Source organism: Camellia sinensis, chromosome 11, assembly GCF_055761805.1.
Source record: "Camellia sinensis isolate YWXY chromosome 11, ASM5576180v1, whole genome shotgun sequence".
NCBI lineage: Eukaryota > Viridiplantae > Streptophyta > Magnoliopsida > Ericales > Theaceae > Camellia > Camellia sinensis.
In genome coordinates, this window is record NC_138971.1 from 70,897,746 (window position 1) to 70,916,722 (window position 18,977).

General features: G+C 36.3%; 1 protein-coding gene across 2 annotated transcripts; it reads left to right on the forward strand.

Annotated features, from left to right (window-relative positions):
- Nucleotides 1-284: 284 nt before the first annotated feature.
- On the forward strand, nucleotides 285-10,590 carry LOC114263809 (uncharacterized). 2 transcript variants are annotated; one of them, XM_028204393.2, is made up of 5 exons: nucleotides 285-539; nucleotides 1,892-2,447; nucleotides 7,869-9,007; nucleotides 9,155-9,355; nucleotides 10,121-10,590. In XM_028204393.2, exons 2-5 carry the CDS (start codon nucleotides 1,922-1,924, stop codon nucleotides 10,358-10,360), a joined length of 2,106 nt encoding a protein of 701 aa, XP_028060194.2. In that variant the 5' UTR covers nucleotides 285-539; nucleotides 1,892-1,921; the 3' UTR covers nucleotides 10,361-10,590. The 2 variants fall into 2 exon arrangements, with proteins under 2 accessions (XP_028060194.2, XP_028060196.2); XM_028204395.2 differs by having other exon boundaries at nucleotides 294-539; nucleotides 9,155-9,359.
- Nucleotides 10,591-18,977: the final 8,387 nt, after the last annotated feature.

Consider the following 18,977-nt stretch of genomic DNA (forward strand, 5'->3'; position numbering starts at 1 on the left):
ACAAGCTGATTATGGCTTTGTTTGGGAAAAGTTAAAAATTAGCTTTTTAGGCTAAAATTCACAAAAAAATAAAATATGTTAAAATAATCAATAAGACAAAATATTATATCAAATCCATAAGCATTTCTTTTTTTCTCTAACAAACATCACATCTAATTATAAAAAAATCTAACTATCTTTTAAAATATAAAAATTTTAACCTATTAAAATAATTAAAAATTAAAATAACCTATTAAAATAATCATCTCTCATCAAAATATACCAAACCCAAACATTCGTACTCTAAAATGAGTGGAGGAGCGTGTCCAAAATGTACCAAACACAAATAAAGTAAAAAATAATAATTAGGCCGGCGTATTGTATCCGTGGCTCAAATTAGACTCCTCTCTCCTCCCAGATCACACAGACCAACTCCAACAGTCCTCTTATATGATTAACGGTAATGAGAAAAGAAACGGAACGAAACTCAGTTCACCACAATTTTCTGACTACTAAATTACCTGATCCCAGTGAGAATCCAAGCAGACCATTTTCTCAAGGTACATCTACTTTCTTCAATTCTGCAAGATTTTCCCGGAAAATTCAGTATGTTGTCTTTGTTTCCTTAATCATATTACTGTATCAGAATTAGATTAGGTTGCCACCTGAATTCTTATGAAGAGTAACTCTCTTGGTTGTTGATTCCTCTATATGCAATTTGGATAGCTTTGACTTTGATGAATTTTGTTTGTTTGTGTTTCTTCATCTTCAGCTATGACTTTCATGGATACGGTTTTGTTTCTGTTGAAATACCTAACTTAGGTGCTTATGTTGTTCTTGGATCAACTAGGTAAACAGTTGAGTTGAGGCTCAAGATGGGTTCAAATGTTAATCCCCCCACCATTGGTGGTTGATTTAAGGAATGAAACCAAATGAAACAACTATAAATTCTGTACATGCAATTCTCTGTACTTTTAGATCTACGAATTGAAGTTTTAAGTAGCTCAGGAAAAAAATAAATAAATAAATAAATGTCTCATGGGACTAAGGTTTTATATAGGAAACAACATAGTAGTTGTAAAACCACTGTAACAATCAATTGCTGACAAATAGTTTTAGAATTAAATTAGTTGAGTGGGATGTTGCTTTGCTTGTTTCACATAACATTATAACATCAAAATCACACTTTGTTATATTACCTACATGAATCATGTATGATAATACCAATAAAGTGAGAATTTTTCCAAGTTGTCAAGACTCAAGAGTAGATAAGGAAACTAGCATCCAATGGACTATAATGTTAGGGAACTTAGTGTTCTGCAGTTTTGGTTTTGATGTTTCCTGGTTATTAAGCAGTGTGTTCACTACAACCCCAAAGAAGAACAGGAAAAAATAAATAAATAAAATAGTTAAGGAAAATGATTGTCATACTGAAGACGGATCTGAAAAGTGACTATTGTAAAGTGTTTTGATGGGCTCCATCAATAATAGTCAATATGGGCATGCCACATTGGTTTGTTTTGCATCGAGTTTCTGCGGAAATAGCAGTGCCCTATTCTTAATTAGTGATTTTTCATATTTTATTTAGTGGATCGAGTCCTAAACATTTTTCATTTAATTGATCAAACACAAGTATGTGGGATTGGTTTTAAACTAACTTTTTGAGGATCTCTTATTACATGAATACTTCCATCGAATTAGTTTTTTGTTGCATTCGACTGAGTATGAGCACTATAATTTGGCATATGTATCTTTATTTCTTCTTGAACTTGCTTTGACTTGAATCCATCCTGGTAACTTTACTCGTTTATAGATTAGCTATTAATTATTGTTTCTATAATTTGTTGAGTGTTATTGATAGAGTACATAGATTCTTAATTTCTATTTTTGTAATTTATTTTTTCTTTATCAGGTTTCTAGTTAGAACAGAAGATTAATAAGAATGGACGATGAATATGTGGCTCAGCATGATCCAGAGTTGCGTGAAATTTACACACCCGAAGGTGTAACTTTTGATTCAAAGGATGTGGGAGAAATAGGAAGTGCCATGGAAGTTTTGACTGGTGTAGACTTGGACTTGGCATATTCTTCTGAGAAGTTAGTAAATTTGGACAAACTATTGATGCACGTGATGGCTAGCGAAAATGACCTTGAAGCAATGGCCTTGGATAACAACAACAGCTCTATAATCCTAATAGAGAAAGCATTTGTATTTGATTTCTTATCTGGTTTTTTAGATTCCGAGGTAAGAGAGCTAGATAATTTCATGGCCGCTCTCCAAGCAGTGATTGTTGATGCTCGTCAAAAGTTATCTGTGTTTGGACACTTGACAGAATTGTTTTTTGCAATGGAAGACAAATTGCACGATTCTGAAGAATTGTTGAAGCAGTCGCGAGAGCAGGTTTTGGAGATCAGTATGCAGTCAGCCAAGTTGCAGAGGACACTGTCAGCTTTCAAACATAATGATTGTAAGTAACAGTTTAATCTTACTTGGGCCGCGTTTGGATCTAGTATTTGGGTAAATATTTATGGAAGGAAAGGAAAAAAATGAGGGAAATATGAATGAAATATAAGCTAAATTTTTTCTCCATTTCTGTAGCGCCCGGAAATAATAACCATAATTCATCCCATTGCAATTATTAAATAACAATGATACCATCTCACGATAATTATCCATTAACAATACATACCTAAATATGATATCTTTACATTCACATGATTCAATATTACAAAAGATGGCACATGCAACTACACATTCATTAGCCCTAACCCTGAATCTATAGCATGTGTCATAAACAAAACATATAAAATAAAAGTTACAACAGATAAATTAATGCCTTATTGGCTACAACTTTCCAAGACGGTGCTTGATTACAATAAAAGTGAGTTTAAAAACTCAATACATATAATGCCCTTGGCTTGTACAAAATAGATACAATAATAACAAAATGAGCTCTTGGTCCCAAGTCCTCCCAAGCTACTACCTTGACGGAGGCATATCATCAGCACCTGAAAATAATTTTCCACATAAGATAAGTCAAAGCCTAGTAGAGATACTCTAACACAGTGTATGAATCTTAATAAAGCCATAAGGTGTATGCATATGAAATACTCAAGCCAAAACATTTTATATCTCTTTCCAAAATCATGCAATGCCAAGTTATATCATAATTTAAGAAATCATTTCCTTTACTATGGAAAACAGGACAGTGGATACAACATTGAGAATCTCTAGGTACGTGTCTGTAAGTAAGCCATTCAAGCACTACCAATTGCCATTTTTACCGGTACTAATTGAAAGGCTTGACACCTAACCGCTCGAGTTTCTGAACTTTCACCATGGACGTATAGGCCAACAATAAAACCACAACCACACCCCTACCCAGATTCACCAAGATATTCACCCATTTTTTCTGAAAACATTATACATTTTCAATGTATTAAATATGCAACAATGCTCAATGCAAAATGGATGAGAAATTAGTTTCAATTCTCCTAATTCTCGTGCAATTTTTACAACAATCATAACTTTCCTCTATCGATAGCTCAAAACAGATATCTCTAAACGGATAGATAATTTCCAATAAAGATAAACTTTTCAAAATTTCAAGATGAGAGTGGTAATGCATATTCAACTCCACCACCATCATTATCATCATCATTCCAATTCATAAAACCCAATATCATTTTCATTTCCTCTTTACAAAATCAAATATTCACATTTTTAGGAAAAAAATCCCCTTTCTTTAAAAATCAATTTCCAAGGATAAAAATCCACCATTTATCACAACTCAACCATATATACAAATCCACAATCATATTCTAGAACCCCTTTGAAAATCCCTCTTTTGAATTTTAAACCAAAACCCTAGATTTTGTCCAAAATCTCCAAATTGCAATGTGTGTATTTGGTTTTAAGTTTTTTGGATTAAAGTTTTTTGAAAACTGAGTTTTTTGTTTTTCGTATTTTTTTGTTTTTAGTGAATATTTTTAAAATTTTAAGCATTTTTTTACTTTTTTAGATGCACCTTATTTACGTGTATTTAAAAAGTAAAAAATTTGTGAAAAAATATTTTAAAAAATTAATAAATATATAAAAATATGAAAAACATACTGAATTTTCCTTTTTTTGGGGGGGGTGTTTAGTGAATTTTTAATAGATTTTTTTACAAAAATTATACTTTTTTATGTGTATTTTTGTTAGGTGTATTTAAAAATTAAAAAAAATTAGTAAAAACAAAAAAATATGGAAAACAAGAAAATAGAATTTTCCTTTTTTTTTGGGGGGGGGGGTGTGTTTAGTGAATTTTTAATAGATTTTTTTACAAAAATTATACTTTTTTATGTGTATTTTTGTTAGGTGTATTTAAAAATTAAAAAAAATTAGTAAAAACAAAAAAATATGAAAAACAAGAAAATAGAATTTTCTGAAAAGTGTTTTTGGAAAACCAAAAACTAGCAAAGTGAACATTATTTAGAAAATCAAATAACTAAGCTAAAAACCATACAAAAGTGTGGAGAAATCCCTACCTCAAGGACAAGGACCAGGACCAGGACCAGGACCAGGACCAAGAAGAATAAGGGTTGAAACTCAACCAAGCCGAAAACGAATTTTATTCTAATCAAATGAAAGCTCTCGGTGTGCTCTACTCTTTTTCTCAAAGGGCAATGGTTGAGAGATCAATGGATCATAGTGTTGTCATGACCCGAACCCACCCCTATGGGTTATAATCATAACCGGCCAGTAATCATGGAATTGCCTACGGCCTCAAACGAAATTAAACATACCTCAATAGAAATAAAGGGGCCGAAACGGAAGCAGATTTAAAAATTTTGTCCAATGAGCTTTGCTTACATGGCAAAGCAAAAACATTTCATAAGCAGTCCATAATAACTCACACATCTAAACAGAGTTAACATCTTAACATCTTATACATCCAGGAACTTTCAGACATGCAATCAACCAAACAAAAAGATTATATACATAGGTGGTCCAACGTAATCGCCACAATAGCAAAAATGGGAAAACAAAAGAACAAAAGCAAAGTCTCGTGCGTGAAACGTTCAGGCTGACTTCATAAAAACTTGGATTTCTCTCACATCCTTCACAAAGGTTGGGTTTGTAAATCTCTTTGTTCACCTATATACATATAAATAAGAGTGAGCGAAAGCCCAGTGAATAATACCAAAGTAAAGAGGTTACATGAATGAAATCCTCTAATAGGTAATATCTTTGTCAAACACATCAAACAGCCTTAGGCCCATTCATACTTTTATCAAATATGTCAAACGGCCTCAGGCCCAAACACATCAAACGACCTTTGGCCCATCATATCAAATGGCCTCGGGCCTAATTCATTCATATCAAACGGCCTCGGGCCCAATTCATTCATGTCAAACGGCCTCGAGCCCAATTCATTCTTGTTAAACGGCCTCAGGCCCAATCATCATATCAAACGGCCTCTGACCCAATCATATCAAACGGCCTCGAGCCCATTTATTTCATATTCATATATATACGCATTTCATATTCACGATCATAATCATATTCATATTCAAACGGTCTTGGGCCCAATGCATTTGTATTCAAACGGCCTTAGGCCCATATCCTTATCAAATATATCAAACGGCCGTAGGCCCAAGTATGACAAATGGCCTCGAGCCCAATTCATGTTCTTCACAGACCTTATGCAAAAATTTGGTATATAAAATACTCATTCATAATTCAAAACAACAAATCCACGAAACTTATACAGAAGTAGCTGTTAGAAAGTAGCATACTTGAAAATATTTTTATTAAGATATTACTCACAGTGTTCCATCAATGGATTTGTCCTTGCGCTTGACCCTACATATTTTATAACACATTGGGTTACAAGCAATTTAATCCGTTCTTAACTTGTTTATTTCTCTTAGGCCTTGTCCTTCATCCTTTAGTTCATTTACAATACTCAATGCATGCCTAAGAGTGCTTAGAAATGAAAGAGAACGGAAAACAGAACATGAAATAACTTTTCAAAATTTTTAAAACAGGGCCCTTCGCTCGAGCGGTCTGCAAAACTCTGTAAAAGTATTGGTTGCATGAATTTTACGCTTGAGCGAGACTCTTGTCGCTCGAGCGAGGAGTTTTACAAAACAGGGTTTGCTTGAGTGCACAATTTGCCGCTCGAGCTACTATGCAAATCTCTGCAAAACTTCTGGGAGCTTGATTTTTACGTTCTAGCGAGGATTCCTTCGCTCGAGCAAACAGGTCAAATTCTGGAATTTCCAGAATTCTGTTTGAAGTTCAAAACTCACTCCCAAAGGTCCAAATCCTGCAAATTGGTACCAAAACATGGAAAAACTTTGTCCAACATGAAAACTTAGGTAATTTAAAACCAACTGTCCAAAATATGGTCAATTTCTCAAATCATTTCAAATTCTTCTTGCCAAATTCAACACTCATGCAATCAAGCTTCATACCTTCATGAATCATGCATGCATGTAAATTATTGACTCTAATTCCATTTTAAATGGTACAAATGATGCTCAAAATCATGAAGCTCAACAAAACTATTCATGCATGTGTGATTTGGTACTTAATTGTTCATGATTACGCATATTCGTGGCAATTCTTTACATGCATGGATATATTGACTTCAATTTCATCATACGTCACTCAAATCTTGTTCTTGATCACCAACTCTCTTGGAATTCATATAACTACAAGCTTTAACTCATGAATTAAGGGTTGGTTACTCACCTAGAGGCTCCAATTCTTCCAAATAAAGCTAAATCTTGAGTTAAGCTACCTAGTTCTTGAATTCCTTTGCAAAGTCTTCAAGGATGAGCCCTCCCTCTCTCTAAATTCGGCTCACTCTCTCTCTCTAGAGTGTATTTTCAGATTTTTGAGCTCAAAATATGAGCTTAAGTGTGTTTGGCCCGTATATGTACTAGGTGATTAGATTAAGTTAACCAACCTCAATTAAAGTTAATGAGCCTCACTTAATTAATCTAATTCTTTCAATATGAATCAATTTTTAATCAAATTTCACCATAGGCTCTAAAAATCACGCTAATCACAATGGTACAGGCAATTTCAATTTCTGTAGCCTCAAATTATAACAATAAGTTGGACAGATTTTCCTACAGTGAACAGATATAGATTCAAAAACATAATTAATCACATAATATCACCCAAAATCATATTAAGCACATAATCACAATCATAATTAAGGTTAATCAACATAACACAGGGTTATCACTAGTGTATTTGAGGTTTAAAGATGGTTTCTAGAGAGAGATGAAGAAAATTTGTGTTTTTGGAATGTAGAGAGAGATGACAAAATGACTCAAAAAGTGACTTTTTAGAACTGATATACGTACAGACTGCTCGAGTGCCGAAAACACCGCTCGAGCGACCAGACACAATAAGTGAGACCGCTTGAGCTCACAATGACATACTCTCAGAAGTTTTATTGACAAAGCCTAACCGCTCGAGTGTAAGAAGGGCTGCTTGAGCGTAAGAGAGATAGCTCGAGCGAGAAAACACCCTCCCAGTACTTTTGCAGGCCTGCAAAAGTATTGATAGTTCTCAAAGACCACTTAAGCGAATTGACCAAAACCTGGGCAGAGACTTTTGAAAAACAAATTCCCAGCATGTTTGAAACGCAACCACAATTCTCAAATAACCCAATTCAACAAGGAAAAGATGAACAACCAAATAAGACAAGGAATGCCGGATGCAAAACAATAAACGGGTTGGGTCTAAACCAAAATCGTTATGATTTCCCTCACCTTTTTCTTTTACCTTTCCAAATCCCAACTCAAATCCATGATCCAAAAACAGCCTTAATGATGAAATTGTGTGATGATTGATTGGTAATTTATTGACAAATGCATGTTAACAGGGAAATATGACAGAGGTACAGGTTTATCCGAAAATGGTGAAGTTGTTGCAAGCATGAATGAGAAACCAAAAATGCAGATGGTTGAACAAAAAAGGCATATTTTAAGAATGCTTGAGAAATCTCTTGGAAGAGAGCTAGTCCTTGAGAAGAAGTTGTCGGAATTCAAACAAAATGAAGAAGATTTGAAATTAAAGCTACGTCTAACAGAACAAGTATCTTTTTGTATGGAAGAAGCGGCAGAGGTTGTTTGGGGAAGGTTTCTAGAGGCAGAAAATGCTTCAGAGGTGCTGATGGGCATATCAAAGGAACTGGTTGGTCAGCTTCAAATTCTTCAGTTCAGTCTAAATGGTTTAATGCAACGTGAAGATGAGGCAAAATGGAAACTCCTAGATTGCATGGAACAGTTGAAAAGAGGAGAAACTGCTTTAAAAAAGTTTGAGACCAGAAATGCAGAGCTTATTACTGATAATTCTCAAGTATGTGCTTTAAGGGAAAAAGTAAAATCACTTGAAGACCAGCTGAAAGAGTCTAACTCCCAGCTGAAGAATGCAAATGATGCCAATGAAGTAAAGGAAGAACAACTTAGAGAGATGGAGAATATAATCGATACTCAGAAAGAAAATGTTTATATAGCAGAAAGTAGGGTGGAAAGTGGAGAGGCCAAGATAACACAGTTAACGGAGGCAAACATGGAACTTAATGAAGAGCTGAGTTTTCTCAAAAATACTAATGACAGTAACACAAAGAAAATGAGCTTAGTTGAGAAGCAATTGAGGGAATTAGAAATTCAACTACAGCATGCACGAGCATCCTCTGAAGCAAGTCAAGAGCAGCAGAATATGTTATATTCTGCAATTTGGGATATGGAAACTTTAATTGAGGAGCTGAAATCAAAGGTTTCAAAAGCCGAAATTAAAACTGAAAATGCAGAGGAGCAATGTATCATATTATCCAAAACTAACTTAGAACTGAACAAAGAAATAACTTTCCTGAGAACTAAAATAGAAAGCTTGGAGACATGTTTGGATGAAGCTAATGATGCAAAAGCAGCAAGTGCAAAAGACGTTAATGTTAAGACGAAACTTATTATGGATATGGTAATGCAACTAGCCATGGAAAGGGAGCGCATCCATAAGCAGGTATTAGCCTTACTGTCTTTAATTCTCTCTCCAATGCAATTCAGTACCTGAAAATTTTCCATATATTTTTACTTTATTTAATCTAAATTGAAACATTTTTATTCCTTATTGAATCCTAACAGCTTGGTGGATTTGAATTTGGTGCAGTTATCTTCTTTAGCAGAAGCAAATAAAATTTTGGCAGCAGAGTTGCAGAAACAAGAAAGGATAACATCTGCAAGCATGCATGAACATGGAGGTACTCATGACAAAGTGTTCATTTCTTCCACGCATGGACCGACTAATGCTACTTGCGGAGAAGCTTCTGAGGCTGCAGTGGGAGAATCATCTAATTGTAGAATTTTCGAGGCAGGTGCCGTATGATCAATTTATTTTTACATTTTATGACACTGAATTAGGAAGAGAAATTAGGGGGCAATGATTAGTCTATCATTGTCCGGTTTAGTTGTGGTACATATACTTGACTAATTAATACATACATATATAAATAAATGGCAAGTTCAGGCACAACAAATTCTCAAAACAGATATTTTAACATATGAGTTTTAGATTTGGTAGTTTCTTTGTAATTTGAAGTATTCAACTTAATTACAATATTTTTTGACACAACATTTAGGAAACCTTTTGCAGTAAACTGTTAATAATAATGCCAAAATTCTCATTTGGATTAATATATTGAAATTTATAAGGTCGCCACATGTTGAGCAACAAAGCATCTATTCGTTTGCCTTCTCAAATATCACTTTAATTTGCTATTTACATTTCACCTGGAATGAAGCCATAAAATTACTTGATCCTAAGCTATCCTCAAATATAGTGTTAACCGCTCTTCACTCAACATTCCTTGTGATGTTTGAGGAGCAGTGTCTACTATTCTATTGCTGTCTCTATCGGTGATTCTTTCCCTTTTTTTCCCTTTCTTTGGGTTAATTTAAACTTAAATTTATTATTATAAAAAAAGAAGAAGATGAAATATGGAGTTTTCTGTTAACCTGAAAACATAGAGAACTTTGATATTGACATTTCAGTTACTTGTGAATGTGCCTTATGTTGAATTTTCAACTTCTGTTGAGTTACGGTCCTAAACATTTCTTCCAAATTTCTCTGAATCAGGTGGATGAATCATCAAAAGAAGCACCTGTATGTGAGATTGATGAAGTGGGGTCTTCTGTTTCTACAAACAGCGCCACTAATGTGGTTCAGAAGCTTGATCTTGAGAGAGAGGTCGAGGCAATGGAGCCTAATGGCCCTAACCAAATGTATGTTTCTATGGCAATCATTGTTTTATTGCTTTCATTGCTAGCATCATATTTGTTTCACAAGAATTCCATTCTTTTCAATGTTGAAACTTAGCAATTCTCATTGCTTTACTTTCTCATTACAGTGTACATGTATATTGTTTGAACATTTTCAGATTGGTTGGTGCGGTCTTGATAAGTTTCTTATCTTGCCCACAATTTGCATTGTATTGTAAAACCCCAAAAAACAGAAGGAAAAAAGAAAAGAAAAAAAGAAGTGTAGTGTGAATGGTTGTAAATTTCATTTGTTTACATGTAGATGATGATCAAGAAATGTGTTTATAATATCTGGAGTTCCATATGAATGCTTATTTATCTCGAATACTGATGATGATTAAACACTAGAAGTAAACTCAATAGATGAGAAGTACTTAGAGAGGTAAGCATTGGCTCTGGAATGGTATTAAGGTTTGTTAAATGGTTTGGTGATGTGCATTCGGTAAGGTGTGCTCTAGTTAGGATCATAATTAATGAAAGAAGCATGCCAAAAAAAAAAAAAAAATTAAAATTAAAATTAAAATTAAAAAAAAATGAGTAAAATAGAAACATAGAAAAAGGAAAAAAAAAAAAAAAGGTTCTACTAAATTTCTATTTTTCCTTTCCTTTTCTCTTACCTCCACAAATTTCAAGGTCTAAACACATCCTGCAACTGTGTTTCAATCTTGGATTTAAGGACCAATTTAGAGGAAAGAAAAGAGAAGGAAAATGTTACTTCTATTTAATTCACATTTTTCTTTTATTTTATTTTTTCTCTGTAAATCTCTTATTAAATTCAAGATCCAAACACAACCACCCATGTGTGAGAGAAAAGATCTGATGAACTGTGCCTTGGCGAAAAAATGACTAGAATGGAAGAAGGGGTTTTGTACTCGAAACTCTAAAAGAGTGATGGTGGCTTCTGATGTGTGAAGTTAATAACTGATTTATTTCACATACTTGATTTTCGAAGATGATCATTTCTGGGTATAAAAAAAAAATAAAAAATAAAAAAAAGCAGTTTATTCTTTCTGCTGGCTAGCTCTTTTATAATTTCAATGTCAATGTCACAATAGTAATAACAAGATAATGCATGGGATGGGAGGGATTCGACCTGTGTACAAATGTTGCTCTGTATCAGATGGGATTTATTTCATCCATCTTGGGGAAGTTGCATTGCTCATGTCGGGGATCTTTTTGAAATGAAAAAAATAAAAATAAAAATTCCTAATTTAAATCAGGACTGAGTCATTGAGTCAAAATCAAATATTTGTTGAGTTGTTGGAGTGGTGGTGTTGGCTTTTTTGGCTTTCAAGAGTTAGAAATATATTTTGAGCGTGCTAGTAAGGATCAATAAGTTCTTACAGAAATATTAATTGCCAACCAATTTACTAGACGATTGCTTCGAAGTTCTTTTAGCCTCAATGAAGAGGACTTTTATTGGTGGCTTGTTTTTAGGAGAAAATTCTGAAGATTGATCACAAAATAAAAGAAAGAGGGAGAAACAGTTTCAGAAAATCAAATTTCATTAAATAATCAAGAGTTTATAATTTGTACCTTAGCAATTTCACAGCTTCGAAGGGGATTTCGAAGGGGGTTACAGCAACAGAGTATCTTAGAATTACTTCTAGGAATTGGAAGTGCAGAACAAGAAAATAAATGATTGGAAGATAAAGGACTGGAAAATGTAAAGGGTAGGCAAATATGAAGTAAAATAAATGGGCTTTTGGTTCTGGTTCTGGTCCTGGGTCCCTTCATTATCAGCATACCCCTCTATTTATGGGCTCTGATGATAACTGTCGAAGTGGTTGATAACCGTCAAAATAGATGATAATTGTCGAAGTGATCTCTATGATCACTGGTCATGGCTTTAAGCAGTTTGCTTCCACTATACCACTCTTGCGGTTGGGCTTCCCTCCTAAATTTGAATTTAAATTGTAAGAAACCGTTTGGCCACGTCACCTTGTGTACCTTGACTGTTCTCATGTTTCGCTGATCCATCACCATTGATATGAGTTGCCACGTGTCTGTTGATGACTGGAGACCTTCACTGATTTCCCAAATTAGCCCTTATGATCCACGTGTCAGGATGTGATTAGTTTGTACAATATATACCGCCAACATTACCCCCTACACTAATATAACCGGAACTTGGTGATATTAGTGGATTGATGTATTACTGCCCACGTTCTAAGACGTGCATGGTAGTTAATTGTTTTGGAAGTATAACCGTCTTCAAGCAATGTTTAAAACACTAAACCTCCTCATGTGCTTGAATCTTACCTCTACTATCTGTGCAAGCGAAGGGACTGATACTTCTTTGATGGCCAATCAAACCTTTTCCTTCATTGATCAAGCATATGAAGAGGTTTTGGACAATGATAGCCTACCTCGAAAGAACTCCCATGCATTTATTAGCCATATTTACCTTCCTCCATTTATACAAGTTATGGAGGCTTTTGCAGAATATGTGCCTTTAGACCAAAACCTTGCTCAAATGGATCTTGAAAGCTCTCCATCTGCCCCAAAGCTTTCTACGTGGAATGAGGTTGCCTCCTCTTCTACTAGAACCACAGGTTGGAATGCTTGGCCAACATCAACCCAACCTCAAACAAGGGAGCGAATTCATCACAGACTCGTTGAATTCGACGACCCTATTGCGGTTCCTCGTTCTTCACATAGCTCCGTGGTATATCCCTATGTTCAATTTGACCTTCTCCGCTACCTTGAAGACAATTTGCTTTCGGCATGGTATACCTCTACCTTGCCGACAAAAATAGTGCGGAAAACCCCTCACCCAATCGAAGCTTTGGGATTGAGCCCCTCACTCTTGGCCAAGAAGGCAAAACTTTACTCTTCTAATTGGCTAGAATGTGTGCATGAGCCCCAATTTCCACCTTCCTTTGGAGGGGACCTAACTACTCCTCCCCTTCCTTCTAATCCTAATTGGATTGAAGAATTAAAACTTACCCTCTTCGAAGGTCAACACTTCACCCCGTATCAAGCTCCAGTTCCTCCAACTGCTTATCAGCAATACAAAGCCCAAGCCCTACTTGCTGCATTTTTCCGTTTATTCTTCGAAGTCCTTCAAGGTGACACCCCTCACAAAAACTTTCTATGGGCTTATGACATTGTCTCTCGAAGCCACAACCTCAACCTAGTGGCCCAAGTTGAACTTCACGCTTTCTTGGACCAACTCCCCCTATTGCTTAACTAGCGCAAAAACGCCTCAGCCACCAGCAAATCGTTGGAAGAGATCTCTTCCATTCGCATTCAAACCCAATACGAAACAGAGAAGCTTCTTGAAGAGTATGAAGACTTTAAGAACCATGATTTAGAGTATTGAGATGATGCCGGTATGGATGGCATGTATGGGATGGATGGGATGGATGAAGTGGAGAAAGCCTTGAAGCAAACATAATTTGAAATGAGGGCCCAACAGCTTTTCCACCAAATAAGGTCTTACCAATTAGACAAGCCAAATTTAGATAGGATAGAGGAAAGGTTAGAAAAAAAAAACATGTATTTATTGAATTTTGCTGGACACAATTCCATGACCTTGCAACCTTGTCCATTCCTTACTTTTACGAGATTAAGAATGTAGCCAAATAGGCCCTCCCAATATAAATGTTCATGTTAATAAAATAATTTGGGGCAAATTACATATACACCCCTCGAGGTTTGGTTAAATTACAGATACCCCCCTGAGGTTTCGGAAATTACATCCCGCCCCCTGAGGTTTGTATTTTCATAACAATTTACCCCCTGAGGTTTATATTTCATAACAAATTACCCCCTAATTTCTTATGCAAATATAGCATTCAGGGGGGAATTCGTAATTTCTCAAACCTCAGGGGGGTATCTGTAATTTAGCCAAACCTCGAGGGGTGTATATGTAATTTGCCCTAAAATTTGGTTTCTTTGTTCCAATTGCATGGTTTATATTTGTCAATATACATGTCTCTATCCTCAAACTTATTCACATACTTAGCAAATATTAGCTTCGAAGTCACCCAACTATTTCGAAGCTTGGTCAAGTGTTACGAAGCATAGTTTCCCTCAAAAAGTGATAACATCTTCCTTCGAAGGGCTTTGCTTGGTAGAAAGTCCAAGAATGTACTTTCACACTTTTGAAATAAAAAACATGGGTTTCTCTTTTGCCAATAGGCAAGCCTTTTAATCTTTAAAACATTAATACCAAATCAGCAAATACTGGTTTCACAGTAACCCATTTATTTCGAAGCCAAGCCGAGCACTTCAAATCATACTTTCTTTCCTCAAAAGGTAATAAATACCCCTTCAAAGGAAATCTTCTTGGTAGAAAGCCTAAGAATGTACCTCCAAGATCTTCAAATTTGTTAAATAGGTTCTAACTCCACTCGGGTTAAGGTATAGGCTTCATCATTCTAGCAAAATATAGCTTCGAAGCCAACCACCCATTTCGAAGCCAAGTCAAACACTTCGAAGCTTGTTTTCTTTCCTTACAAGGTAACAAGATGCTGCTTTGAAGGAAATTTTCTTGATAGGAGGCCAAAAAAATGTGTTTTTAAGATCTTTAAAATAAAGGCCATGACCCCACATAGGTCAAATAATAATAATAATAATAATAATAATAAAATTCAAATAACTTGGGCCTATTTGACCTGCTAGATTAAATGGGCCATTTAGACAAGAAGGTATAAAGTCCCAATTTCTCGCACTCGTACCCATTCGCTTGTTTTGTCTTTACTCTTACTCATATTGTTGCTCTCTCTAGTTCTTACCCCTCTCTTCACGTTTTCTTACTCTCCTTTCAATCCCTTATCAATAGCTGCTTCTTCTTCTGCGAAAATACCCGTTGTCAAACATTTACGTTCTTCAGTGGCTTTGAGGAGATACATTAATGATGAGATAGCCAAATACGAAACACCAGAAGGTCGAAGTGCGATCGGAAAGAATCTTCATCCCTCGCCACCATGCATAAGGGGAATATGTTCTTGGCCCCATTTTTAAGGAAGCTCCCGCTACACTTTCCTCCCCTATACCCATACTTGGAGGACCACTACATTCTCTACGAAGGGAGTTTCAACTAGGGAGGCTGGAGGGCCAATCGACCTCATCATTACTGGCCCACATTGAAGACTAAGTGGGAGGAATGGTATGACAGAGTGGTTGGAACCCAGAAGCAAGACCTAGAAGACATTTGTATGCTCGATGCCCTTCGACTCTCTATGTTCGTAATTCCTGAAGACCCTTTTCTTATCCCAACTGCTCTCTACTTTTGGAACTCTGCCTTTAACTTCTTCCAATTTTGGTGTGGTATGATAGCTCCCACCGTTTTGACATTTACCACCTTCTAGGGCTCTTACTCATTGGTGATCCCTTTGGTCCTGATTATCTAGACCTTAAAGTCTCTTTTTCTGTTCCTTCTTCTAATTCTTCCTATAGTGATTTTGTGGCATCTGAGAATAAAAGAGAAGGTCCTGTGACCAACCATGAGCTTTTTTCTTTTAGCCTCTATTGGCTTTGTAAATTCCTTTTTTGTACTTCCTCTCAAAGGCTAATGTCGAAATTTGTCCCTCTTGCCAAAGCTCTGGCTTTGAGGAAGAGGATAGCCTTGGCCCCTTATGTTCTTGGTCATGTATACAGGGTTTGTTCTCAATTTTGTGAAAGGCCTCTAGAGCCTAATCAAAGGGGTCTCATTTGGATCCTCCAACTTTGGCTTTTTGCCTATTTTACCGACCTCCACTCTCGTAGCTTAAGATTTTTGGTACAAGAGCCCACCACCTATGGAGAGAAGTATGCCAAAGTTTCCCTATATCCCTCCAGTTTTGCTTATTATTTCTCTTACTTCCATCACCTATCAATATACATACATTTGTCCCTCCTTCTTCAGCCCCTTCGATGCTGCTATGGGGCTAACATAGCTAAGGGCATTCTTAGTTGATACTACTTGTTCCAAGTCTATTCGCAAAGATATGTGGGCCTCTATTCTGTTGCCAAGGGAGCTTTTCATCGGTACCCTAAATCCCAGGGCTTATAAGTGCATTTCTGAGGCCTACTGTCCCTTCTAATTTGCAAGGCAATTCAGGCTTAGTCAAGGGATTCATGTCCTCTCTGCAGCCTCTCCAATTCTGACCTCGAAACCAAAAATTTAAAGGTGCCAAAGTCTAGGCTGGATGCAGCAGTAGCCAAGTTCCTAAAAGATTTCTCCAACTTTGAATTTGTGCAATTCATTGGCTATAGTAGGGTTATGACGAGGTTTAAAAACTGGTGGTCTACTAACATGGAAGTGCAGTTTGCCACCCCTACCCTGGACTTATTAAAGGAATTAGATTTGTCATCCCAGGGTGAGCAAGCCAAAACCAAGGAGGCTGGCATTACTATTACCTCCACACCTCCTGCAACCTCTTAACCCAGAATTACCAGGGCTGCTGTTAAAAAAGGTACTTGCTCTGCCCTTTCTCTTGCCTTTCTTTTCCTTCCTTTATACTATTCTTATACTCAATGTTTCTTTTACTCGTATAGAAGCTTCATAGGAAGCCTCACCTCAGAGAGCACAAGCCCTAGAAACACTGAAGGGCAAACAGCAAAAAAGAAAGGCCTAAATCAAGCTCGAGCTTGTGAAAGAGGCACCTAAAGTCCCCTCAGAGGAAGAGAAAGAAAAGAAAGAAGAGGCCCCTTTGAAAATAAGGAAGAAACCAGCTTCTCCTACTACTCAGCTTATCATGGACTCTGTTCATGAAGCAACTGTCAAGGCAGTAGAGAAGTAACAGGCCAAAAAGGTTATTGTATTTCAAAGATCTAATGAAAAGAGGCAGCAAAAGATTTTAAGGAAAGAGGCTACTGCTATTTAGGTAGCACATCAAAAGGCTGGAAGGAGAAGTAAAGCGGTTGAACATCACACCCTTCACAGCTCTCCAACTACTACTACAGCTGCTGGTAATTCTCTTTGTCCCTTTACAATATCTCTTGTTTTCGCATATTCTTTCAACATTGCCTTTATACTTCTCTTCTTTTGTTTTGATATGCTGCATCAACTAGCCTGCCTATACCTTCTTCACTGCCATCTTCTTCCTCTCCACAGAGAATTGAAAGATCTTTCCCAAGCCCTACAGTTTTGAAAGAAGCCCTAAAAGGAAAAGGAAAAGTGGACATCAACTTTCCACTGAGTGTAGAGCCATTGCAAATGCTATTTCTGACCCTTGCCTCTACACTCCCTATGGCCTCTTCCTTAATTCCTTTGAAACTTGATCTGCCAGTCATCCTCTCTGCTCCCTCTCCTAATCCTGTTGAGTTCCTAAATTGGCCCCTGGTGACCATTACCTCAAGTCCCATAATCAAGGCCTCGTACTCAGCTTGATTATTAGAACAAGTAGTCTCATCAATTCTGAAACCATGAGTGGTTTTTGCCCTTTGTGGTGATTTAATCACAACACCAATTCCTAACAGGCCATTAGCCTTTGATCCATCGAACCACATCTGCTATGGCATCAAATCTGCTATGTCAAGTTCCATTATTTCTTGATTCTCCATTTGACATGGATGATCAACTAAGAAGTTGGCCAATACTTGACTTTTTACTGCCTTTTTGGGAACATATTCCAAATGAAATTCTAACAAAGCTAAAATTCATTTGCTCATTCTTCCTTTTAATATAGGTCTAGATAACATATATTTAACCAAATCTATGGTTGCAATTATCAAGACAACAGTAGGCAAAAAATAATATCTTAATTTTATTGCTGCAAAGTACAAGGCTAAACACAATTTTTCAACAGCTGATTATTTACATTCGCAAGAGTTTAAAAACCTACTAAGGTAATAGACTGTGTGCTCCTTGCCCTCTTCATTGTCCTGAGCCAGAAAGACTCCTAATGATTCTTCAGCTGCAACTATGTATAACTTCAAAGGTTTGTCCTTCCTTGGTGGCATAAGGACTAGAGGCTTGGCTAAATAGATTTTTATTCCTTCGAAAGCAGCTTGATGCTCTGCTGCCCACATAAATTCTTCTTCATTTTTTAACTTCAACGGAGAAGAAAAAACTTTAGTTTTCCCAGTAGTGTTAGAAATAAATTTTTGAAGAAAGTTAACCTAACCAAGGAATTTTTGCAAGTCTTTCTTACTTAATGGAGGTTTGGCCTCAATGATGGCTTTGGCTTTATTCTGATCAATCTGTATTCCCTTCTTATGTACTATATAGCCCAAGAAGTTTCCAGTTGATACACCAAAAGCACATTTAAGTAGATTGAGCTTTAACTTGAATTTCCTCATTCTTTCGAAGGATGATGTCAAGTGGACAAAATGCTCTTCCATTGACTGAGACTTTACCACAATATCATCGATGTAACATTCCAAGTAACCTCCAATGAGATCATGAAAGATGGTGTTCATTGCTCTCTGATATGTTGTCCCAACATTCTTCAACCCAAATGGCATCTTAACTCATTCGAAGGTCCCAATGTTCTTAGGGCACTTGAAAGCTGTCTTGTGAACATCCTCCTCTGCTATGCATATCTGGTTGTAGCCAGAGTGTCCATCCATCATAAACAAGACCCTGTTCTTTGCTGAATTGTCCACCAACAGTTTTACTACAGGCATGGGGTACTCATCCTTTGGATTTGCCAAATTCAAATTCCTGAAATCAATGCATACCCTTAATTTGCCATTTTTCTTGATCACAGGCACGATGTTGGACAGCCACTCAACATACTTGG

Bases quoted from the DNA above. Each gene is read 5' to 3' on its own strand.
- LOC114263809 (XM_028204393.2), top strand. From the start codon at position 1,922: ATGGACGATGAATATGTGGCTCAGCATGATCCAGAGTTGCGTGAAATT. The intron at 9,008-9,154 runs GTATTAGCCTTA...AATTTGGTGCAG, and splicing joins GGGAGCGCATCCATAAGCAG to TTATCTTCTTTAGCAGAAGC. The intron at 9,356-10,120 runs GCAGGTGCCGTA...TCTCTGAATCAG, and splicing joins CTAATTGTAGAATTTTCGAG to GTGGATGAATCATCAAAAGA.